Source organism: Heloderma suspectum, chromosome 4, assembly GCF_057233095.1.
Source record: "Heloderma suspectum isolate Gila_16-S chromosome 4, 16-S_ref, whole genome shotgun sequence".
Lineage (NCBI taxonomy): Eukaryota > Metazoa > Chordata > Lepidosauria > Squamata > Helodermatidae > Heloderma > Heloderma suspectum.
This window is the reverse complement of record NC_139461.1, coordinates 214872925-214899715: the sequence shown is the minus strand read 5'-3', so window position 1 is coordinate 214899715 and position 26791 is coordinate 214872925. Positions and strand designations below refer to the sequence as shown.

The window sequence follows — 26791 nt, the reverse complement described above, 5'->3', positions numbered from 1 at the left end:
CCCCTCCTTTCAGCAGGAGACTCTCAGGTTCTTCTAGGAATAGGAGCCCTTCTGTTCATGGAAAGGCAGATCGAACCCCTTAAATTTTATTTCAATTTATTCTTTAGTCATCTGAGTTTCCATTTTATGCTCCTTGAAAAATGACGACTATTCTATTTCATCTTCAGATTTTTAAACACTTCAGAAATTGCATATGGAGAACACCCAAACATTTATTATGTTTAAGTGCAGTTCTGGAAGTCTAATAATAATTAATGTAAGTTAAACATGTTTACATATCGAAAGGCATAAATCAGAATATGTCTGGAGCTACTTTGGGTCTAAAATCCAAATTACTTCAAGTCACCCATAGGAATATAGAGAGAGATAACTCTTCAAAAGGGTCAATATTTTGAAAATTATTTAGGCAGGTATTATTTAAGACACAAGGAAATACACACTCTTTGATTGACATGCTTTATTTACATATGTCTACAGAATTGTATCTTCATAGAACAAACCAGTACATTTTAATCCAAGCCAAATGAAACCCATAATTTTCCCTTAGTCATTCTAGCTTATCATCTGTCAAGTTTAAAAACTTTTTAGATACAATATTTAGGAATACAAAGCACAAGAATAACTAATGTTAACATGTAGCATCTAGCAAATTTGATTTTCACAATTTTAGACAGACTTTCAAGAAGTCAGAGGCACGGTTACAAGAGAATATTTGTTTTTGTGCAATCTATGCTACGTTTAGCGAAAAAAAGATACCTAAGAGAAAGCAATACAGGATTTGCAAGGCATTTTTTCTGCAAAATTTATCCAAAGTATTTCTATAGCAAAAACATTTTGCTTTGTCTTTGATCCATCCAAAAGAAATATAAGATGTTCAAAAAAGGAAAGAAATAAAGACAAGTTCTTCTCCGTTTGTCATTGTGCAGTTTACTTTACAAAGCAGATGTTCCAGTATACAAGTAACTGAAAACATACTGCTTCTTTCCTAGAAGCATTAATCTCTCTTAACATACTTACCTTGGGATGTCACTGAAGAGGACACATATTTCTCTCAAGCAAACAGAGCTTAAGAATGGTCAGTATTTAACAAATACTGGCTAGTAAAACAAATTTCATGAAGCATTTTAAGCCATAAATTTACGTTAGTCCAAATGAAATGATTTGTGGTATGAAGTACTTTAGAATAGATATGCTATTTTCTGTAAGAGTTATAAACCTGAAATACAGCTTTACCAGTCTAAATTCAGTTTTGTTTATTGGCTCACAGAAACAGATTTCAATATTACATTCCCTCTACTTTGTAAAAGTTTACAGAAATTCTGAAAGGTTTGGGTCTTAATGCTTTATTTAATGTAGCTTGATAACTACACACTAACTCCAAAGCGTTCAGTGGGATCCAAAGCTTCCATACGTACATTGGCGGGGGGAGGGGGAGAAGAGGGTGAATGATTTTCGATACTGACTGAAGCTGCTTGCACCACACTGAAATACTCAGTATACTACAGAAGCAGCTTTTGTGGGAGGGAGGAACAAAGGGCAGAGACAAAGACTTGTCTGAAAAGCAATGGTGGGCATGGAACCCTACATATATTCCTTTGGATTGTGAACTTTATATTTTGTTTGCAGCAGCACCACAGCTATTAATCAGCTAGGATGTGGCTATCAAGAGCCAAGCACTTACGAAGCTTAAACTAAACACCTGGGAAGTTACATGCCACAAGGGAGTACTCATAGATGCAACAACACTCAGGAGAAAATTGTACAGAACATTTTTCCTTTGCCAAATAGGCAAGAAGCAATGTAAGGTGGCTTACATATCCACTGAAAACTTGGTTACACAGGGAACTACCTCTCACTTGGGTAAAAAGTGAGGCTTCTTCTCAGTTAGAAATCACATTATCTAGCAGTGGAAAATGGCTATCCCCCTGAGTACCCCTTGCTTTGCAACTGAGACATATTATAACTACATACTACAAACTGACTCGTTTATTTGTTCTTGCAGGGATAAGGGGAGAAAAGTTAACTAGACCAGTTTAAGAACCAGAGTGTACATTAACATCAATCATACCAACCCCTGGACAGTTCTACAACTAGTAGATGTGAAGACTAAATGACAAATCAGGATGGCACCATAACATATGATGTTCTTACACAAAAATTCACAGATGAGAGCCTTCCAATTTAAAATGTAAAACCCAGTGGAAAAAAGAGAAGAGAAAAGGGGGGGGGCCAGGCAAAACATTTTGAAAGAAAAAGTCATACTACTCACCTTTCTGGGCTCAATTTATGGCTTAAAATATTTCATTACATTCTGTTTCATGAATTAAAATAGCTGCAGTTTTCCATTAAACATGCACCTCTACTAGCAGGATTTAGCACTTCTGACCAAGTAAGACACCAACTTCTTCAAAATGTCTCATGCACTGGACTATATTTGTGAGTTTTGAGTTTTAATATATTATTTCTTTTTAGAACTTGTACGGGATCCAGAATGAGAAGATCCAGATGATGACCTGCGGTGTCTGTAAGATAAAAAAAAAAATGGGAGAAAGCATGCAAACAAGTAAGTTTTAATTATTATGATTGTCTCAGGGGTGAAAAAATAAAGGGAAAATAAAACAGATGGGGCAGATGTGAATGTAATTACTGGACTTCATCTCTGTATCATAACTGTATAAAACAGTTCACATAATATAGAACTTTAGTTAAGAATACTTTCATGTGCAAATTTCTAGAACTAACTGTATCATGAGTGTTTCAGGACTTAGAACAACTTTTCTCATTAGTTTTTGTGTGTGATTAAGTAAATGTATTAGGAATAACTCAAAGCTTCTGAGTGTATGTTTTAGAAGAAGACTGAGCAAGGCAGGATAAAATCTACAAAAATAAAAACTGCTATGTTCAAACACACACAATATTTTAGACATTCAGGTCTTTTTCTAGACCTTTCAGTCAACATTTAAAGAACAACCATTTTTATTCTACAAAACCCAAACCTTTCAGGTGACCGTGATCTCGTTCGCCTTTTTTTGCGATCACCAGATGAAGATCTAGATCGGCTTCTCTTCCTGCTTCTCTCGGGGGAAGATGACGAATGAGAGCTTGAGTAAGATCTTTTTCTTGGGGTTGAAGAACCCCTGACAGACCTGGAGCTGGATCTTTATTAAGAAATAAGTAAGACTTAATCCTAGTGTAAATAATAAAAGCACAACAATCTATAATACATATAAACTCCAAGAACTCACTGCTAACATAGACCCATAAAATGCAATCAGATTAATGGATAAATACTTAAGTGCTGTGCTAATAAGGATTTAGAATTCAACAACTTTAGTGTTCCTCAATATGGACTGCATCCAAATCAAGTCATCCATTTACCAGAACCGACCACATAATATAGAAACCCTTATGGTTGCTTAATATAACTGTTGCTTCTCAGCAACAGCAAGCTATGGAAGACTAAATTCAGAGATTAAAATGTGTAATTCACTTTCCTATTAAGAAAAACAGTGGGGAATCAGCTTAAAAATGGTTTTAAGTATTGTCTCACGACAGATCTCTGAACACAAGGATATGGTAAAGGCATTAGAACACCTGATTGCAATAATAATTTACAGATACAAGGGATTGCTAATATGTAGACAAGAGATGTGAATATGCAAATTTAAGCAAATTTCCTCTGGATAAGGACCAGAGAGAAGCCATACCATTTATCACATTAAAGATCTGAAAACTATTTCATCCTGAATAGTTGTAAGCCTAAAAGCAGATAAAGCAAGAACATTTCAGATCAACTCACCTACATGAGTAACAGTTTTTCAGAGGAAAACACAACAGGAGAAAGACCTTCATTTTCTGGCTGGCTGCTATTGGAAGCCAAATACTGACTAGGTGGACCTTTGTCTGATCCAGTTAGGCAACTGTTAGTGTTCATAACAGTGCGAACTTTCCCTTGCCTCTTTCCAAATAGTAGGCCAACAGCTTCTGCGTCCCAATTCATGTGCAGGACCGGGGCTTTGGCTCAACTCTCCATTTTACAGAAGGTGATAAAAATTATATAATGTGTACTCAGTTACAGGAATTAATTAGATCAACACAAAACTAAAACAGAAAAACTGAGTCAAAGCCGTAATTACCATGCATATATAGGGCAACAATGATTACTTTGCTACCAGGGGTCCAGGACTTCGAGCCTCTACACTAAACTGGATTTTTTGTGGAATCACACAAAGAACAATAATGCTGCTTCCAGACAAAGACTTGCTCTCTGTCTGCCAGCTCTAACTTTAATTTACCAGGTTAAGTCTTTTTATTGGTAAAACCCCCTCAAGTTTTAAAGTACATATTTCTTGATCATATGCAAAATTCAGAAGTCAGTCTCACTGAATGTAAAGGACCTTACTCCAGACCTTACATGGACTGGATTGTAGCACTACTCTTCAAATAATTCTGCGGAGAATGTCACTACAAAGGCAACCTTTTGACCTTAGTGCAGTAGGGGATAATGATTATGCACTAGTAACATAAGGATTAATTTTACCAAGCTGTAGATGTGATACTAAAATGCAAAGAGTATCACTGCAGCACCCTGTGTGCTACAATAATATTATTTAAGTACAGGATTTTTACCCCAGTCTTCAGTCGAAAAGGCTTGAGCGGCTCACAAAGATTAATATGCAAAACACAATGAAGTTCCAAGCACCACAGCAGAAAAAATTAGTTCTTCCCTGCTAAATGCTCTCTCCTACCTCAAATGAAGGAATGGCATATACCAAACAATTTTAGATTTAAAGGTATCACTGTTGTTCTTGTGCCATACAGCAGATGCCTGCATATGGACACATAAACAGGCAAAACACCAGGAGACTCTGGAGCATGAGAGATCTGTGCACACTTTCCATGTTGTTATTCGGTCGTTAAGTCGTGTCTGACTCTTCGTGATCCCATGGACCATAGCACGCCAGGCCTTCCTCCGCTCTGTTCCGGAGTGTGCTCAAGTTCATATTCATTGCATCCGTGATGCTATCTAGCCATCTCATCCTCTGCCGTCCCCTTCTCCTTTTGCCTTCAATCTTTCCCAGCATCAGGTCTTTTCCAGTGAGTTCTCTTCACATTAGGTGGCCAAAATATTTGAGTTTCAGCATCTGTCCTTCCAATGAGCAGTCAGGGTTGATTTCCTTTAGGATTGACTGATTTGACCTCCTTGCAGTCCAGGGGACTCGTAAGAGTCTTCTCCAGCACCACAGTTTGAAAGCATCAATTCTTCGGCGCTCAGCCTTCCTTATAGTCCAGCTCTCACAGCCATACGTTGCTACTGGGAAAACCATAGCTTTGATTAGACGGACCTTTGTCAGCAAGGTGATGTCTCTGCTTCTTACTATGCTGTCTAGGTTTGCCATAGCTTTCCTCCCAAGGAGCAAGCGTCTTTTAATTTCATGGCTACAGTCACCGTCTGCAGTGATCTTGGAGCCAAGAAAGTAAAATCTGTCACTGCTTCCATTTCTTCCCCTTCCATATGCCAGGAAGTGATGGGGCCAGATGCCATGATCTTCGTTTTTTTTAATGTTGAGTTTCAAACCAGCTTTTGCACTCTCCACTTTCACCCTCCACAAGAGGCTCTTTAGATCCTCTTTGCTTTCTGCCATTAGGGTGGTATCGTCTGCGTATCTGAGGTTGTTGATAATTCTCCTGGGAATTTTAATTCCAACCTGTGATTCATCCAACCCGGCGTTTCTCATGATGTAGTCTGCATATAAGTTAAATAAGCAGGGTGACAATATACAGCCCTGTCGTACTCCTTTCCCAATTTGGAACCAATCGGTTGTTCCATGTCTGGTTCATACTGTTGCTTCTTGACCCTCGTACAGGTTTCTCAGGAGACAGGTAAGGTGGTCTGGTACTCCCATCTCTTTAAGAATCTGCCAGTTTGTTGTGATCCACACAATCAAAGGCTTTAGCGTAATCAATGAAGCAGAAATAAGACGTTTTTCTGGAATTCTCTTGCTTTCTCCATGATCCAGCGAAGGTTGGCGATTTGATCTCTAGTTCCTCTGCCTCTTTGAAACCCAGCTTGTACTTCCGGTAGTTCTCGGTTCACATACTGCTGAAGCCTAGCTTGTAGGATTTTGAGCATCACCTTGCTGGCATGTGAAATGAGCGCAATTGTACGGTAGTTTGAACACTCTTTGGCATTGCCCTTCTTTGGAACTGAAATATAAACGGACCTTTTCCAGTCTTGTGGCCACTGTTGAGTGTTCCACATTTGTTGGCATATTGAGTGCAGCACTTTAACAGCATCATCTTTGAGGATCTTAAATAGCTCAGCTGGAATACTGTCATCTCCGCTAGCTTTGTTGTTAGTAATGCTTCCTAAGGCCTGCTTGACTTCACTCTCTAGGATGTCTGGCTCAAGTTCAGTGACCGCACTATCATGGCTATCAGGGACATTCAGATCTTTCCTGTACAGTTCTTCTGTGTATTCTTTCCACCTCTTCTTAATCTCATCTGCTTCTGTTAGGTCCCTGCCTTCTTTGTCCTTTATCATGCCCATCTTTGCACAAAACGTTCCCTTGAGATCTCCCATTTTCTGGAAGAGATCTCTAGTCTTCCCCATTCTATTGTTTTCCTCGATTTCTTTGCATTGTTCATTTAAGAAGGCCTTCTTGTCTCTCCTTGCTATTCTCTAGAACTCTGCATTCAGTTGGCTATATCTTCCCCTTTCTCCCTTCCTTTTCGCTTCCCTTCTTTCCTCAGCTACTTGTAAAGCCTCATCAGACAGCCACTTGGCTTTCTTGCATTTCTTTTTCTTTGGGATGGATTGAGTTGCTGCCTCCTGAACAATGTTACGGAACTCCGTCCATAGTTCCTCAGGCACTCTATCAGGTCTAATCCCTTAAATCTATTCCTCACCTCCACTGTATATTCATAAGGGCTATGATTTAGGTCATACCTGAATGGTTTAGTGGTTTTCCCTACATTCTTCAATTTAAGCCAAAATTTTGCAAGAAGCAGCTCATGATCTGAGCCACAGTCAGCTCCAGATGTTGTTTTTACTGACTGTATGGAGCTTCTCCGTCTTTGGCTGCAAAGGATATAATCAATCTGATTTCGATATTGACCATCTGGTGACGTCCATGTTGCCTCTTGTGCTCTTGGAAAAGCGTGTTTGCTATGATCAGCGTGTTCTCTTGGCAAAACTCTATTAGCCTTTGTCCTGCTTCATTTTGTACACCAAGGCCATGCTTGCCTGTAATCCCGGTGATTTCTTGACTTCCTACTTTAGCATTCCAATCCCCTATGATGAAGAGGACATCTTTTTTTGGTGTTAGTTCTAGAAGGTGTTGTAGATCTTCATAGAACCTATCAACTTCAGCTTCTTCGGCCTCAGTGGTTGGGGCATAGACTTGAATAACTGTGATGTTGAATGGTTTGCCTTGGATTCCTACTGAGATCATTCTATCGTTTTTGAGATTGTACCCCAGTACTGCTTTTCCCACCCTTTTGTTGACTATGAGTGCTACTCCATTTCTTCTAAGGGATTCTTGCCCACAGTAGTAGATGTAACGGTCACCTGAATTAAATTAGCCCACGCTTGTCCATTTTAGTTTGCTGATTCCCAAGATGTCGATGTTCAATCTTGCCATCTCATGTTTGACCACCTCCAGCTTACCTTGATTCACTGATCTGACATTCCAGGTTCCTAAACAATATTGTTCTTTACAGCATCGGATTTTCTTTTCACCACCAGACACATCCACAGCTGAGTGTCCTTTCGGGTTTGGCCCAGCCGCTTCACTCTTTCTGGCGCTACTCTGAAATTCCCTCTACTCTTCCGCAGTAGTATATTGGACACCTTCCGACCTGAGGAGCTCATCTTCCGGCATCATATCTTTTAGCTTTGTGATATGTTCCACGGGGTTTTCTTGGCAAGAATACTGGAGTGGGTTGCCATTTCCTTCTCCAGTGGACCACATTTTGTCAGAACTCTCTGCCATGACCTGTCTGTCTTGGGTGGCCCTGCATGGCATAGCTTATGGCTTCACTGAGTTACGCAAGCCCCTTCGCCACAATAAGGCAGTGATCCATGAAGGGAACACTTTCCATACTCCAAGTCAGCTCTTCCATTCTGTTTAGGTGAGTTCTGTGAGCTCCAGAACTCCAAATTCTCAACACGCTCATCTGTTCTGCTTGGTGGGCAAAAGAATAATAGAGCACTGTTGAGCCTTATGAGAAAGTCTTTAAGTATACCTGCCCTGTATCATGGCCAATTGCTTTAGCTACAAATATATTCCCACAGCCTTTCTTTGGATAAGACATGGCAGGTTCCCAGTGCAATACTTTTCTAACTTTTTTTTACTTGGAGAGAAGAAGTTAGGTACGATAATAAAATTGAACAATACAGCATACTATGCATTATTGTGGGGGGGGGGGGTTGAAAGTCAAACAAGCAAGAGTACTGTGGGGTTAGCCACTTCCACTTCAAGACCGAATATCCAAGTTCAGCCTTGGGTACACCAGCCATGTGAGGGTGCCTCTACAAAGGCTGTGGCTTGCGCAGCACGGATGACACCCTCTAAATGGAAGAGAAGGCACATTTGTTTTTACAGCCTTTTACAATAATGGAGAACTTTTTATGATAATTTTATTTAATAATATTTCATTTTATTTGCTACTGTTTATAATAAAATAGTAGTTTCCGGTGGCCTTTTAGTCTCTCTCTGACAAGCAGAGAGGTTGCTACCTCATTCACCTTGATTTCGACCCACGAGATCTAGAACGTTCTCTGGAAGTGGAATGAGATCTTGACCTTGAAGTGGAAGAACTTCTTGACCTGAAACAACATGAAGAATGGGGGGGGGGGGGAGAATAGAAAGACAAGAATCAGATAACATCCACTTTTTAGTCTAATTTGTATTTGATGTTAAATAATTTTATCTCATTTACTACAGCACAAAGAATTGGGTAGAACATTTCAAAGAATTGATAGTTAAGACCCAAAGAGCTGTCTGAGCTCAAAGGAGTGGCACATGCTAGACTATTTGAATTTAACTTTTTTCATTTGAATATTTAAGCCCACTATCTTGTCACAAGCTGGCTTTGAAACATCCTTCAACTTCAAAAGCAGTTTGTTGTGTAGTGTGAGAACCTGCCATTAGAGAAAGACTGCCATTAGAGAAAGGCCATTTTGGACTTACAGAATTTGGGGCTCTCGGGCCACGATCCAACAGGGATCCAACAGCTGGCCTTCTACACGCCGCCAGCTCCAGTGAGCACACGGCTTCTACCGCTGGCAGCTGTGATGAAGTGCTTCTGGGGCCAAGCCCCCAAACAAGTGAAAATGCTCATTTCTGGAAGGGGCAGGTCACGCCCTTTCCAGAAATGAGCGTTTCCACTCGTTTGGGGGCTTACTCTGGAAGCGCTACATTGCGGCCGCCAGTGATGCTGACCAGGCCGTGTGCTGAACAGGGCTGGTCACGTGCAGAAAGCCCCTGCTGAATCCGGCACTCAGAAGTCTTTGAATTCTGGCCAACAGAGGGTTTTTTTTGTAACATTACAGATTAAACTGTGCTGTCTTGTATATTATTGATCTTAATGTTCTTAATATTTTAAGTTAAGTTTAGAAGACACACACAAACATTACAAACACTTTATTTTGAACTTTACGTTGGTAAGAACTATACAGTTCAAAAGTGGAAAACAGATAACTTAAGTCACATAAAAGATAAGAAAGCAATTTCAAATGTTATCTTTTGTGCTTCAAACAATATGTGCCAGGCACTTTTGAAAGCAAGCTTTAAAGAGCCATGATTTAGACATACCAATCAACACCTGACAACTATTTTAAAGACATTTTTCAAAAATAAATGGTTTTAGCTCCTTAGTAAAGACTTAGCAGTGTAATCCTATACATGGCTACTCAGAAGTAAGTACCATTACATTCAGTGGGACTTATTCCTTCGTAAGGATTGCAGCCCAAGTGCCTTTTCAGACATCAAAATACCATTACTAAAACTGTATTAATCATAGCTGAGAACTCAAGATAATGGTAATTAACTTCTCTTTTCTCCTGGTCCTCAGAGTTCCTGAACTTATTTTCAAGATTTATGGATTATCTTTTCAGAAAAATATTTTTGCAACACTGGCAATTAAAGATATAGGGCAGAATCCAATGCTGCCCATCCGCTAGGGGAGCTGGCTGCTGATTCTGCTCCACATGCAGCTGCCCCTGCCAATTCCATTATGCAAGTAGCCCCTATCACTTGCAGAATGATGGTTCAGTGCTTCTGGGGCAAGCCCTAAACAAGCAGAAATGCTCATTTCTGGAAGGGGACAGGTTGGCAGAGCATATATGAGCTCCGCTGTACTGCCCCCTTCCAGAAACAAATGTCTCTGCTCATTTCGGGCTGTCCCAGAAGCACTAAATCACTATTCTGCAAGCTGTTTGAGCCACTTGTGGAACAGAACTGGCAGGTTGGCTGCATGTGCAAGGGCAGCATTGGATTCTGCCCATAAACTGTTTTACCATATTTTCAAGCACAGCATAGTTTTTAAAAGTATATTGAGATTATTTTTCAGGTACCTTGTTTATGAGACCCTAGATTTCCCAATCGCACTTCTATGCACTTTTATTATGCTAATCTTTCCCATTTTCCACTCTCAACAGCAGCAATATGCAGATACTACTTAGAAGGGCACAACACCTTTTTGGAACAGCTTTCTTTTCAAGGTAATACAAGTGGCTGTGGCAGGAAGTGTGAGGAAATGATGTGCCATGAAACCTGGTAAGCATGCAGAAACTACTCATGGAGGCCTCTGAATTTTTCACATTGTTTCCCAATTTTGAAAAAGTATTCCCATAACACTGTCACACATTAATGAACAAAGTAATCCCAGAATTTCATCTCTACTTGGGAAGCATTTATATTTTGCAGGGGATTATTTATTTCCTATTAAGTTCTTTGAGAACAAATTCTTATGTATTACGAAACACATTTAACATTCTGTCCAAAATTGCATTTGTGGGTTAGCACCAAAAGGTATAGAAACATCATGAAATTCAAAAGTAATTGAACATTTCTCCAAAGCTTCAACTGATCAATGGAAATATTTTAATGAAACAACTTTATTTTTAATGGGTTGGATCCATACATATGCTTCCACTGGCAGAAATGGGAGGGGGGGCAGGGAAAAACAATTTTTACCAATTCCTCCTTCCTTTTGCAGCCCTCTGAAAAGAGGCTCTGAAGGAATGGGGGACCCTCTGGAACACTGTGGGGGGTGGTAATGGGGGGATAAGCAAAACTCCCCCCCGCTTCCTCTTATAGGAGCATCTGCTGGATCATTCCCTTCCCATGAATGGAAACAGCCCTGTTCATGGAAGGACATGTCTGGATCCAACCCAATATGTAGAATTCTGTTTTCTTTCAATAATATTCTTCTATGTACTATGTGGATACATGAAGAGTATAGAAAACTGAAATAAATAAAGCCTTTGTTAAGTGAAGTGTCAATTGCTATCCAATTCAGTTTTGCTTTAAAGGCAGGTATAAATCATGAAAGAACAGCAGTGTTCACCAGTTTTTGTACAGCACTCCCTGCAAATGATACACCATGCAAACTGGTACAAAATGGAGGAGATACTAGGACTTCTGATGAGGCAAAAAATAAAAAGGCATAAAAATATTAGGTCAAGAACTTGACCAGCAAAAGGGATTTTCTGTATATAGAAACCCTGTGTTTAGAAATATAAATGAACTACAAGTTCTCTCTCCTTCCCTTTCCAGGTTCCAGCCCCTCCTAAGGAAAGTTTAGTTATAAAATGTTTTCTAGCAGAATGAGCTGGCCTTAAAGTGCTTTGATTAGTACTTCACTCTCACCAATCCATGGACAAAGATGTATTCTAAAATAGTGCTGTTCTGAAAGCCCACCTGCCCTTTCCCAACCTTGTTTCCCTGCAAAAGAGGCAGTCGTTTTTCTGCCTTTTTCATGAGGAAGTTGAGAATTTCAGAGAAATTTCTCAGGGTACAGGGCTTCAGTGCTTACCTTACTGTAAGGAGGTGGCTGAAGCGTTTGTGTGTGCTCTTTCTTTTAACCCCCCCCCCCCTTCTGTCCCCGCAGCCTCTCCAACTGCTTGAGCTTCTTGGAAAGCCCTCTAGAAGACTTAGTCAGGAATTCCTGCCTTGGGGCTTTCCAATGCAGCTGTCTGCTGACTCCTGAAAGCTGATCGAGGAGTTGTTCTTCTTCTTATTTATTTATTTATTTTATTTATTAAATTTATTAATCGCCCATCTGACTGGTCACCCAGCCACTCTGGGCGATGTACAGCCCACCATAAACAATTTAAAACAATAAAATTTTACCATAAATTTTTTTTTTTAAAATACCCTAACCCACCCCAAATGCCTGCCTGAACAACCACGTTTTTAATGCACGACGGAAGCTCATTAAAGAGGGGGCATGACGGAGTTCCCTAGGGAGGGAGTTCCACAGAGTGGGGGCCACCACAGAGAAGGCCCTCTCCCTCGTCCCCACCAGTCTAGCTGTCCTGGCTGATGGGACAGAGAGAAGGCCATCCGAGGCTGATCTTGTTAAGCGGCCTGTCTGGTGTTGCTGGAGGCGCTCCTTAAGATAGGCTGGGCCAGAACCATATAGGGTTTTAAAGGTCAAAACCAACACCTTGAATTTGGCCCGGAAAACAACTGGTAACCAGTGCAACTCCTTCAGCACTGGAGTGATGTGATCTCGCCGGCAGCTGCCTGTAATCAGGCGAGCCGCCGCGTTCTGTACCAGCTGCAGCTTCCGAACCGTCTTCAAGGGTAACCCCACGTAGAGCGCATTACAGTAGTCTAAACGAGAGGAGACCAGGGCATGTACTACCGATGGGAGCAGCTGGTCGGGAAGGAAGGGGCGCAGCCGCCGTATCAGATGGAGTTGATACAGCGCTGTCCGGCTCACAGCTGACACCTGAGCCTCCATGGACAGCTGGGAGTCCAAAATGACCCCCAGGCTGCAGACCTGGTCTTTCAAGGGTAGCTGTACCCCATTCAACACCAGGTCAACATCCCCTAGCCTCCTCTTGTCTCCCACCAAAAGTACCTTGGTCTTGTCAGGGTTGAGCTTCAGCTTATTCCTCCCCATCCAGCCACTCACCGTCTCCAGACATTTGGACAGGGATTCTACAGCCAACCTTGGTGAAGATTTGAACCAGAGGTAGAGCTGCGTGTCATCCGCATATTGATGACACCGCACCCCAAACCTCCTGATGATAGCCCCCAGTGGCTTCACATAGATGTTAAATAGCATCGGGGAGAGGATGGAACCCTGTGGCACCCCACAAGTAAGTGGCCATGGGTCCGAAACCTCCTCTCCCAGTGCTACCCTCTGGTACCTGCCGGAGAGGAAGGACCGGAACCACCGCAATACAGTGTTTCCAATGCCCAACCCCTCCAGGCGGTCCAGGAGGATACCGTGGTCAACGGTATCAAAAGCCGCTGAGAGGTCGAGGAGAACAAGGAAGGAGCATTCACCCCTATCCAGAGCCCTCCTCATATCATCCACCAAGGCGACCAAGGCCGTTTCTGTCCCATGCCCAGGCCTGAAGCCTGACTGAAATGGGTCTAGATAATCTAGATAATTCTTCCTCTTGTTAAAATGACTTTTAATAACAAAGCAAAACTAAAAATTCTTCCCCAATGGAAGAAGTCCTCCTAAGTCCTCTAGGGGACTTTCCAAGAAGCCCAAGCAACTGGGGAGGCTGAAAGGACAGAATGGGGAAATGATAAAAGAGCACCCCACCCCCCATTCTGTCACCTCCTTACAATAAGGTAAGCACTGCACATGGAAAAATTTCTCCAAAATTCTCACCCCTTCCCACAATTTTCGGGTGCAATTTCTTTTCACCCCTCTCGCACAACAATAAACAGATCAAAAAATTCAGCACAGTGCTATTCTAAAGTGCTTAATGTTATATAGTTCATAAGCTACAATTTACGTCGCCATTAAGAAATATTTACATCCAGAGCCAAACATTTCACTTACACTGCTATTAAATTAACATGTACCCTAAACTGTATAGTGAACACCTGCAGTTTTTCAGCTAAAGTGCTATTTACCTGTGCAGACTGGATATGTAAGATTTATTAGATTAACTCAAAACTGCAAAAAATAAAAATAAAAAAATAAAAAATCAATCACAAAAGATGTAAATAAAGTAAGTTAGATACTGACATTTTGTCTGGCGTTACCCTTGACCTGTACCCGTTTACCTGGACCTAGACCTTGAGCTTGAATGGGAGGATGAGCGAGATGAAGATCGTGAATGAGAAGATCGAGACTTGGAACGGCTGCGGCTAGTTGTAGCTTTCTTTTTCTTGGCAGAATCTTCTTCCTCACTACCATCAAGATTATATTTGGAGAGATCAGCATCGTCTTCATCTTCATCCTGAAAAAAATATAATCAGTGATTATGCTCATTAGGCAGAAATCTTAAGAATATCATTTCATTTATATATGTATCGTTGCCCTGTCTCAAACCCTAAGGGCAGGCCCCCCAAATCTTTTAACACAGATACAAACAATAAAGCACATTTAAGTTACTACATATGCAGCCTGATTCACTAACTGTCTAGGGCAGGGGTAGACAATTTCTGGAGTTCCAGGAGCCAATTTCCCACCCCCCACAGAAGCCAGGGGGCTGTGGCAAAAAAGCTGTTTGTTGTCAAATTTTGGTGGTGAGGTGTTGGCCAAAAGGGGCCAACTTTAACAGAATACCGTTTTGCTGCTGCAAATTTGTTTTATCCACAGAGATGCACACTTCTTCCTCTTAAGATTTTATTGAATGCCAACCAATTTGTATATTTCTAAGATGGACTTGGTTTCCTCTTCAGAGCAATTCATGGTATACAAAACCCTGGGTTATTGAGGGAAAACCAAGTCTTGTTTGGTATATAGCACAAGCAGGAGGCACCAAGTAAAAGGATGAAAGTTCTGCTGGATTCCCACCTTGCTCATTATTAGCGGTCTTTTAGACTTTACAACAACAAATGTTAAAATTAAGCTGCTACAGAGGAGCCTCAGACTTACTGGCTCTCTGACATGGAAGGCATAGCCTGAAAAGCTGTCAAGAATGTTGTTACAGCTCCGGAACTCCTGCAGATGCATAGGAGCCATAGATTATACGAGGTTCCTCCTTGCCTGGATTTAAGAGGGTTGCTCCCTGTGATCTTGGAAAACATGCAAATGCCTGGCTGATTGCCATGACACCACCCACTAAATGGCAATGTCACCTTTTTCAACTCAAATCAATAGCTCTGGAAGGAAAGATGGCCCAATACTAAAGCACTGTCACCTTCCAGGCAAGTCAGCAAGATCAAATACTACCTGAGCGCCCTTGACCTTAACACAAACGTTTTGTTTTGAATATTGCCCGACGATACTCTGTATAGCTATCTGGATGTAAATCAATCAAGAAATAAGGAATCTGAGTCTTTTATTGAGTTTCCAAAATCAAATTAGTTTCCTTTGTCCAGCATCTGAGGCGCTGAGCTCTTTGATCCCTTTGTTTCAAACACTAATGGCCTTGGAGTTTGGGCAGTCGCTGCTGGCCATCCCATGTGCTGCTCTGAGAATAACCTGGGATCTGACTGGCTTTAGTATAATTCCTCGTGACTCTTTGCTAGCACAATTCTCTGTTCTACTCTAGTGCCAATCCCACGTTTCTAGGGCCAAAGTTTTCTGCTTGCACTTTCCTACTGAATCAATGTATCACTGCATTGGCCCTGAGAGATCTGTTTACCTTGTACACCTTCTTCTCCACCACCACTGCAGTCGCCCAAAAGAATTTTTTCAGGTGGTCAAAGGTGTTATGCTCCAGCCCACAAGAAGAAAATTTGGACCACTCGTTAGTCTGTTGTAACCAAGTTGCATGACAATTTGCAGATAAAATCGACCATAACTATGCCAACTTTGATGCCATAGTTGGTACAGGTTCAGTGGATGTAACTTTGACAGCTGACAGGTTATAATGGATACTTTTCAATCTGTACAGCCCAAGGTTGTGGACAGAATCCTTAGAAAAGTGTGGGCTACCACTTGTGGGGTAGATCTTTGCCCTTCCTAGCTTATAAAAGCAGCTAGGTTAGGACTTGTCAAGTGGGTAAGGATAGCAGTGAATGCTTCTTCATGGCAAGATGTGATTCTGCCTTGCCCAGAAGAGGTGGTGGTAAGACGTTGTTGTTGTTGTTGTTTTTAAAAAAACCTCCCTGAATGTCACTGTACAGGATAATTTCTGTCTTGTCGTTTAATATTCCATTCTTGGGCAGGGTGCTGGAATGTGTGGCAGCTTCACAATTCTAGGGGTTTCTGGATGAGGTGGATTAGTTAGGTCCATTTCAATCTGGCTTCAGGCCTGGTTATGGAAAAGAAGCTGCTTTGGTGGCAATCTATGCCGGGAACTGGAGAAAGGGAGCATGTTCCTGTTGGTTCTATTGGACATCTTGGTGGCTTTCAATACCATCAACCAAGGAATCCTTCTGAGGCATCATTCTGAGATGGGACTTGGAGGCACTGTTATGTAGTGGCTCTGGTCTTTTTTGGGAGGGGTGATTTCAGAAGGTAGTTCTGGGGGATTTGTTTGATGTTGTCATCATTGGCCTGTGGTGTCCCTCAGGGTTCTATCTTGTTCCCCATGCAACTGAACATATACATGAAACCCCTTGAAGAAGTAGTCTGGAGTTTTGAGGTTCAGTGCCACCAGTATACTGATGATGCTCAACTCCATCTTTCACTTTCATTTAAATCCAAGAAAGGGGTTTTAAATTGAAATCAGTGTCTGAGGTCAGTAGTGGACTGACTGGATGAGGGCGAACACATTGAAACTTAATCCAAACAAGACAGAGGTGCTCCTGGTTAGCTGAAAGGCAGCTAACAGGGATCCAGTCTGTGCTGAAAATTCAGGCTCACGGTTTCTGCTTAGTCCTGGATTTAGCCCTGAACCTGTATGCTCAGGTTTTGGCGGTGGCCAGGAGTGCGCCAATTGCACCGATTCCTAGAGACGTCTGATCTGGTCATAGTCTTACCTTACTTACATCCTTACTTACTTGCCTTACTTACATCCTGTTTAAACTAGTGTAACATGCTCTGTGTGGGGCTGTCTTTAAAAAGTGTTTGGAAAATTCAGCTGGTCCATAATGTTGTGTCCAGACTGTTGACTAGGGCCAGTTACAGGGAGCACATGACTCCCTTGTTACAACAGCTAACATTGTTTCCAGACACAATTCAAAGTGCTGGTTATGACCTATAAAGCCCTATATGGCTTGTGATCACAAAGACCACCTTCTCCCATATGACCCTGCCTAGGATTTAAGATCTTTTGGGGAGGCACTTCCCTCAGTACCACTGCCATCAGAGGCACAACTGGTGGGGATGGTAGAGAGGGCTTTCTCATTAATCAGTCCCAGGCTCTGAAACTTCCTGCCAAGGGAGGCTAGGTTGGCTTTCTGTTGTTCTCCTACTGGCAGGTAAAGATATTTTTATTCAGGCAGGCCCTTGGCATGTAAGATGGCCTTCTGCTGAAAGGTTTTTTTAAAAAAAAAAATTGGTTGGTGCTTCTTATTTCTTTTGCTATTGTGTTTTACATTTATTTGTTCATATATTATGTTTTAATTAAAATTGTTTTTAATCTGGATTTTATTGTTAGCCATCTTGAGTACCATTTGTTGGAAAGGCGGGATAGAAATAAAATAAATACACCCTCCCAGAGTGATTTACCAATCCTGGTAGAGTACTTATTGAGTCCCTGTGAAGGTTTGAGGCCTACAGAAGCAAGGAAAAAGGTAAGGCTTAGAGGCCTGGAGTTTTTTTGTTGGGAGGGGGTATCTCTGAGAGTAGTTGTTTCATTTCCCCAACTAAGTTTCAGTTTCATTTCCCCAGTTAAGTTTCATTTCTTCAGGTCTGAAACAGTACTTTCGGTTTTGAGGGGGGAGGAAGAAAGCGAGAAAGCCAGTGAGTGAAAGCAGAGTCCAGGAGACCAGAGCCTGAAGGGGGAGCAGGAAGAGGCAGCCTGGAAAAGTCTAAGTGCAACTAGGGTAAATTAACTTGCATTTTGCAACTTTTTTCTTTTACTGCCTTTTGTATCACTCAGCTCTATTGTGCAAATACCTTTAGTTGTGATTTGTTCGCTTTAATTTACCAATGAACTGTTGTGGTTAAACCCTGTTTCTAGATTGTCAATCACCCCACATTATTGGAAAGGGGAAGGTAAAAGAAGGAAGGTGGGGCTCTTAAGGAGGCAAGAAATCCTTAAGGAGTTGCTCAGGAGGTCCAGCTCATAAGGGGAACCCTGACAGTCCCAAAGGTGGGTTCTATACATGCAGGAATGCAGTTTGACCTACAAGGCCACAGAAGTGCTATGTAACCTCTGTGTGAGTTGCCAGCTCTGAGTCCAAGAGAGATGGTTTAAAGTGAGTTTAAAGTATTGGGAAGCACCTACCAAAACATCCTGAGCTGAATGCACAACCTTTGAATTCTATTGGAAGCTTTAAGGAGAATCCCCGTTGGCAAGGCTCTCCACGCAAAGCTAATTTTAAACAAATTGTGGTGACTCCAGGGAAGCTAATAACAGCTTAGCTTCCATTCGGTCTCCCCATTATTGCTGTGAAACTAAGTTTTCAAGAGTTCAACATTGGATAATTCAAAGCCATTCTTTGGGATATTTATTGATAATTTAGTACTCAAGGGTGCTTAGGTTGCTATTGCCCCATTTTTGAATTGGAACTAAAGCTGAGAAATTGAAGGGTAGTCTGCACCCACAGCATTTTCCTAACCTTTGGCAATCAATCAGGGTACCCCTTCTTCTGGACTCCCCTTTTTTGAAGTCAGGTAATTATAGCTGCTCCTGCTTTATTTCTTTTCCCCTAACAATGGTATTCCCCGTAGTAACCTATGGCTGCGAGAGCTGGACCATAAAGAAGGCTGAGTGAAGGAAGATAAATGCTTTTGAACTGTGGTGTTGGAGGAAAATTCTGAGAGTGCCTTGGACTGCCAGAAGATCAAACCAGTCCATACTCCAGGAAATAAAGCCAGACTGCTCACCTGAGGGAATGATATTAAAGGCAAAACTGAAGTACTTTGGCCACATAATGTGAAGACAGGATACCCTGGAGAAGATGCTGATGCTAGGGAAAGTGGAAGGCCAAAGGAAGAGGGGCCGACCAAGGGCAAGATGGATGGATGATATTCTGGAGGTGACGGGCTCGACCTTGGGGGAGCTGGGGGTGGCGACGGCCGACAGGAAGCTCTGGCATGGGCTGGTCCATGAAGTCACGAAGAGTCGGAAGCGACTGAACGAATAAACAAAAAACCCTATCCATTTCCATCCACCTTGTCATCAGGACTCGAGCTTTCTTGGTCACACATCCTTCTAAACCCCTGCTCTGCCATTTCTATACCACCACCTACCATTCTTATTCGGCAAGCATCAACTTCCCCAATCTCTGCCTTCATCCTCTAGTTAAGCCTATCAAGAACTACTATACTGGTCCATGTTCTGGGTGGCAGGGTGAATATACTAACCAAGCCATTTTTCTCTTCTGTAATCTATAAAAATAAAGTCTATGTTTCTGAAGTCTGAACAAGTGTTTAAGCTAGTGTCCCCATTTAGAACTAGTTATTTCTCACTTTGGCAAGAGTGTAGTGCACAAATGGTTAAATGTAGTTATTTTATTTAGAACTATATTTAAAAGCCTAGTTTCGGTGATCCATATCCTGGTAACCTCTCAGTTAGATTACTGAAATGCAGTGTATGTGGGGTTACCCTTGAAGACCATACAGAAATTTCGGCTACTACAAAATATGGTGGTTAGGGTATTCGACTGGAACTAGGTATTATGACCATATTACATCAGTATTGTATCACCTTCACTAGCTTCCAGTTTGTTTCTTAGTAGAATTAGAAGTGTTGGCCTTTACCTACAAAGCTTGGGGCCACAGTATATGAAGGACTGCCTCTTCCCATATGTTCCTGCCTGTGCCCCAAGATCATAATCTGAGGCAGTGCTCTGACTGAACTCACACACAGCAATTTGGCAGGTGGCAACTCATGAACAGGCCTTTTCTGTGGTGGCCCCCAAATTGTGGAATATCCTCCCTAAAGAGGTCCACCTGATGCCCACCCAGTTGGCATCCAGTGGCTGGTAAAGACCCTTTTATTGTCTCAGGCCTTTAAAACCAGTAGAATCTAAAAATGAAATTGCTTTACATTTAATGATGTATTTAAAGCTGCTTTTGAGAACTATTCTCTGTACTTTTAGCTGCTCAGATTTCTTAGTTGCTTTCATATTTATCGTCTGCTTTAAATTTTTTGCTGTTGCTGTCTTTACATTCTTTTGGCTTTAAGTGATGCAACTGGTTTTACTGTTTGTGTTTATTATGTGTGAGAACTCTGACTAGAGGGCAATTCATAAATGGAATAAAAAAATTACAAGCCCCCTCAGGTACACATTGGTTGTTACACATGCATATAAGGAAGTCCGTGTGTGGTGAACAAAGACATGCTGCAATAAAGCTCATACAATACTGTAGTCATATGATTTAGATAAGCATGCAGTAACAAAGATTAAGGTTTTACCTCATCCAACTTATACTTAGACAGATCTCCATCCTCATCCTCCTCTTCTTCCCCTTCAGATTCCTTATCTTCAACTTCCTTTAAGATAGATGCAGGACCAACAGGCTTCCCTCTGTATTTTTTCTTTTTGCGGCCAAACTAAACAAGGAGGCATTGCATTCCATAAGGGCATAGAGTGTTGGAAGTCTGTGTTATGTACACACAGCTAATACAAACACAGCCGCAGATTTAACTGAATATCCTTGCATTAAGTGTACTGTAGTCTTTTTTCCATTACTACTTTAGAAAAAATTAATGGCTACACAGTTATTTATTCAGAACTACATTTAAAGATAGATTACATAAAGCAATATATATCATATGGATTACAAAGTTTAGCAGTCCAGGTCAGGATCTAAAGTAGTGATATGCATATATGGAAGGCAATCACTTGAGCTTCGGTTGTTGCTTCTGCAGCATCTGTTCTCACTGCTGCAAGACTAGCTACTACTGAATTTAAAAAGTGATTCTCTTTGGTACTGAAAACCACTGCAAATGAAAAAAAACAAGGACTGCAAAATATACAGTTCACCTTTATGTGCTTATAACTGATTCCTGGATACTGGCTCAAGTTCCAATGAAGGACGCTCTAAAGTAAACATTTACTTTGCACCAAATATGTTCTTGCTGTATGTTACACATATTTTAGCATGTATTTCGAATAAAAGGACTTCAGAGTAAATTCACATGTAATGTTTTGTCACATTTTTTATTTCCAACTCATATAAGTGGTCTGGAAAAACACAGTTTGCAAAGGCAGCAATTTCTACAGTGACTTCCTGGCTCACACATTACACTGCTCAGGTGACCAGATCAAATGCATAAACAAAAAAGAAAAGAAAAAGGAAAATGGGTGTCAGAATGCAGTGTGTGGCTTGGTTCTCGGTAACTTATGGAACCATTGCTGAATGCATGTATGTAAATTATGGAAAGATTACAATGCAGCTTCCCTAAATGTTTACTATACTGTAAAAGAGGGGGTTCCACCTCTGGAATTGTGTATCTGGTAACAACCTCTACAAGGACTGTTACAAAGCTTGGGAGCTACCAAACTATAAAGATAGGAAAGCTAGTTTTTTAGGTGGAAGTAAGCAGCCTGGAATCCTACAACTGAATCCCCCCTCCCCCATTTGCATTAATTACAATTAAAGACAAATAGCAATTTGCCTTCCCTAAGCCAAAAAATTCTACTTAAAGGAAAACAAAATATATAACTCAAATTTACAGAACTACTATTATGCAACTAGGACCAAGTTAACTACTATACTAAGTTTCTCCATCAGTGTAGAACTTTGACAGTTATCTGTTCATAAGGTACGGCCACCTACCTCATCATATTCACCATCAGACTCTTCACGTTCTATATACTCAACATTCTCTCTTTCATTAAAGCCCCCACCATATCCTGCAAGGAGAAGTTCCCAAAAATCTCAAAAGGTAAACTCTAAAATTCTAAATTGACAGAACACTATTATTAACACTAGTAGCAAAAGCTTTTAAACATGGAAGTCAATAAATATTTATAAAGTTTGTAACTAACTGAAAGGAGATATACATGCTGTAACTGTTCATGTAACTGTTTATTAGTTTAACCGCGCAGATAAAGATATCTGTTAAATTTCAGGCTGAAATTGGGGCTTGAATTCAGTAGAATTATGCAGGCAATGGATTGAATTGAGATCTGAATACAGAAAAGGCTGGGTAGGCAACTTTTCCACCCCCTGCTCTCCCTGGAAGGTCCCCCAAAAGACTATCTTGAGGTTTAAGGATCCTGCTGAATGGGGTGGTTTGCGGCATGGGAAGCTGAGGGGGAAGGGGAAGAGACCCACCTTCTGTGAGCCCAGATAGATTGGAAGGAAGAGTTCTAGAGATAAGTTTGGAAGGCTACTCCCCTCTCACCCTATCTACCTGTTGTTCAGTGCAGTCACAAGTATGAGTGTTAAGGATATCTTAGGCAGTGTTTATACAACGCATGAGCAATACCCATCAAACTCCAGGTGCTGGATGCAACATCTGCGATCCCAGCATTTTGCATTGAAGCAAAGCTCTTATGTAGACTAGTGCAGTTTTACAGTTAATTTAGTCTTCCCGTCTTTTCTTCTCCAGCTCTTTTTTTTTTTTTTTGCAATAGAACCCAACAAGGGCAGGATCTACATAGCCATGGAAGAGCTTATGTGTATGCAGTGGAGTGCTGGCCCATTTGCCAGAGGGGAAGCGGCCCTTTCCATGCATGTGTGACAAGTGGATTTGTTGACAAGTGCTACTAGTAAATATAATCAAAATTGGCTTATAATACCAAGATCATATGAGTAAACGTTTCTACTTATTAAAGGGAGTAGACTATAAGGACAAGTTTCTTCCCGCATTGTTTCGCAGCAGCACCTGTTTCCTGCCTGAAGTAAGATGCCCCAAAGATCTCCCTAGCTCCTGAAGTGGGATCTGTATTCCACCAACATGGCTCATCCAGCTGTTCTAGGGCCTTTCAGCAGCATGGAGTTTCCTTTCCAGTTCTAGGATACCTCCTTAGTGCCAAGGCTGACCGGAGACCCTCAGAAACCTGACTCCCAATTGCCACAACCCATGAAGTAGTTGAAGCAAAAGCAAAACTGAAGAAATGGAAATGAGTAGAATCTTTGGGTCCCAGGACAAAGAGTCCAAAACCCTGATTTAGAACTTCTACATGGCTTTATTGCAAAGCTCACATTTGGAGGAAACATGGTTGCATACAGTGTATCTTTAAAATCATGCTTTTAGAGAATCTGAAGACTATTACCTGTTCTTTCCTCAAGTTTGGCATACTTTGGAGTGTTGCACATATTGCATTCTGATCTCCTGGCCCAATTAACGTTGCCACAACTTTGGAGAGAACAAAAAGTTGATAGTTTAAATATAGAAAATTATAATTGTTCAAAAATTAAGAAATTAAGCAATACTTTAAAAACTAGAAGCTCTAAAATCAGTTTTTAGTTGCAAGACTCACAAGAATTCATTTGTGTATTTCTAACATACTATATACACATACAACAGACACTGATATTTAAACAATTTAAGCAAAATATATTTAACTGACAACACTGATCTCCTTTACAGCAGGAATACTTGTGGGGACTCATTTTGTGCAATGTAAGAGCTGGACAACATAAGCAGTCACCTTACTTTCCTCGCAGCTATGACTGGGACTAAAGCTGAGCAAAGTACAACTACAGAAAAGCAAACAAACCCCCATATTTTGAGCCAGCAGTCAATCCACTCAATTTCTTTTTGCAAGTCTGTAAGCTACAGAGGGAGGGAAGCATTCTTCTCCCACACACGGATTTCAGTGTGATTACACAATTCCCATGTGATGTCAGTGAAAGTAACAGGGAAAGAAAACAAACTTAATAGATATCAATTGTCTCATGCCAGTAAAATCTACTTCAATTTAGTCATAACTTAATTGTAGTGGAAGTAAAAGCTATGTATTCAAAACATTCAGACAAATGCTCTCCAGTAGGTATCACACAGCTGTGTCCTCTCAAGCTATACAGGAACGAAGTTGCAATTATTTCCCCAATATGAATCGCAAAAAGTTCTTGGGAATTAAAGAGCAGCGGTGCTAACAAGAAATTCAGATAATTAGTATTCTAGCTAAGTTTAATATGTCATTTGTTATTACAATATTAGCAACTCAATACAGTAATTTGCAGTCCACAGATTCAAATCAACCAACCAAGTTGATGTTCTATTCAATGAAATCAATTAAAACCTACAGTCCTAGATATTATTGCAGCAGCAGAAGGTTAAGGTTGCAATTCTATGCACACCAACCTATGTATGCCTCTCTGAAAACAGTGGGACTTACTTCTGAGTAAACATACATAGGATTGGACTGCATGAAGTAAGGGAATCACATATCTGGATAATAAAGGCAGAAGAGTCAGCTAAAAAAATGACATACAATAAAATGTTTAAATAGAAACTAGAAATATGCTGTAACTTCAGGATCAACATACGTTTTACACTGCCAGTCATTAGCACTGAACAGACCACGGCTCTTTTCAGCAAGCGTCTTCCCTATTTCAGTCCCTCCAGCTTTCATCATCTTGGCCTCTGTGGTTTTTTCTGGAAATAGTCAACAAAAAACAAGATTCAAACAATTTCTTATGCATTTATTTAGGGCGCAGTCCTATTAGGATAGTCTCTAGTCTCTGAAATTGAAGGCTGCCAACTATCCTATGCATGGCAGCTGGAGCATGGAGGGGATCCTCTTCTCTGTGCTCCAGCTGCCCTGCATTTTGGCTAGACAAGTGATTTCACCCATCTAGACGCAGCTTCAGGGAGGGTGAAGGAAGGAGCCTTGAGACCTGATAGGAAGCTGCATAAAGCAGCTTTCAGTCTCCTCCCCACCCTCTTTTCCTGGTCTCTGCGCTCCGTTTCTGAATGTGGAGACACAGCCGGCACAGAGGGAACTGCGCTGGTTCTGAGGGGACGGGGGAAGGGAGTGCGGTTCCTTGGCTCCAAGGTTGGAGCCCTGTTTCTGACCTCGGATTCCAGAAACCAAACAATCCATTCCCCCCCCCCCCCCGGCATAGGATTGCAAAACAGGGGAGAGAGCAATCCTTCCCTCTCAAAAAAAGCTTAATTCAGATAGTTACCTCGACCACATCTGTTGCAGCTGGTTCTTCTAGCAAAGTTAACATTTCCACACCTGCAAACAAAGGAAACATGATTTGAAGAACCTTTTGTTTTTCTTGTAAGCCTGATCGTAAACATGTTAACTATGAATTCTGAGCTTGATAGCACTTCTTCCCAGTTGGTATACTTAAGATCGCAGTCTAAGGGTTGGATCCAATGGTCCTATTCCATCAGCAGAAGGGAAACCAAATTTCCCCTCCCATCTGCATCCCCTGTGGGCCACCCAAATCTGCTCCACAGGGTTGGTGTGTCCTCCGGAACAGATTTGGGGGGTACGCAGCGGAAAAGAGAAGGAAGTCCCATTGCACAAGTAACTTTGCACAAGTAACTTTCTTTGAAGCAAAACTTCTAATCACAAATCTAGATTAACATTCAGTGTGCAACTGTCACTCACATCATCTTCTGGTGTATATCTTCACACAAACGGAAAAGAACACTTCAAGTTACTATCTTTCTGGAAATTTTAAAACTACTGTGTAACTTTATGCCTAAGCACTTTAGAATAAATACCGTTACTGAAAGGGAGACTGCGCTACTGTGACAGGGAATTTAAGTAACTCATTACATAAAAGCTCTAAGGCATGGGTTGGCAACTTGTGGCCCCCCAGATGTTTTGGCCTACAACTCCCATCATTCCTCACCATTAGCTATGCTGACTAGGTCTGATGGGAGTTATAGGCAAAAACAAACAGGGGGGGCTACAAGTTGCCCACCTCTGCCCCTTGGCTTACTGCAGCGTTTTCAAAACCTTTGCACATTAACGAAGAGGCGTCCACCGTGAAGCTGCATTCCCACGCACACTTGAAGGCCCCACTGAACTCAGCTGCACTAGCCCTGCACGGAATCGCGCCGCGCCTCGTTCACGGCCCCGCCAGGAGAAAAACCCGCCATCTTTCCGCGGCGATGTCAACGCGGCGACTCCCGAGCAGCAGCCCGGACTACTGTGCCGGCCATTTGAAAGGATGGAGGGCGGGAAGGCGAGGGCGGCCGTCCCGAATGCGGTCAGACGCTTGTCCGCTCCACTCCCTGAGCGAGCCCCCCCACACACACACACACACCAAAAACCCGTAAAAAGAGGGAAAGGGCGACGAAGGCATGGAGAAGCGGTTCCACCGCGCCCAAAGAACAGGAGAGGGGAAGAAGAAAAGATGCCGCCCAACGCCTCCCCTTCCCCCGGCACGCCTGCCCCAAGGAGCCGCCCGCGCACCGACCAGCCGCCCCGCCCGCCATAACGCAGGCCCAGGCCTCCCCACGACTCCGGGGCCTCCCAGGCCCCAGCCCAGCCCCTCGCTCGCCACTCACTTCTTGTCCGGGCAGATCCAGTCCCCGTCGCTGACACGGAAATTCTTCGTCGACATCCCGGCGGCTGCGAACGGCCACGGCCCGGCCTGCCTCCTCAGCTCGCGCGGCGGTCGTGCCAGCAGCGCTGGGAGCTCGGCCTCGGCTGCGCGGAGC

General features: G+C 42.0%; 1 protein-coding gene across 1 annotated transcript; it reads right to left on the bottom strand.

The window, feature by feature from the left end:
• Positions 1-442: 442 nt before the first annotated feature.
• On the bottom strand, positions 443-26791 carry ZRANB2 (zinc finger RANBP2-type containing 2). The gene is made up of 10 exons (XM_084852231.1): positions 26639-26791; positions 25297-25349; positions 24655-24763; positions 23436-23518; positions 21991-22067; positions 20624-20761; positions 14265-14440; positions 8750-8830; positions 2997-3158; positions 443-2522 (listed from the first exon to the last, which is right to left on the bottom strand). Exons 1-10 carry the CDS (start codon positions 26692-26694, stop codon positions 2459-2461), a joined length of 999 nt encoding a protein of 332 aa, XP_084708357.1. The 5' UTR covers positions 26695-26791; the 3' UTR covers positions 443-2458.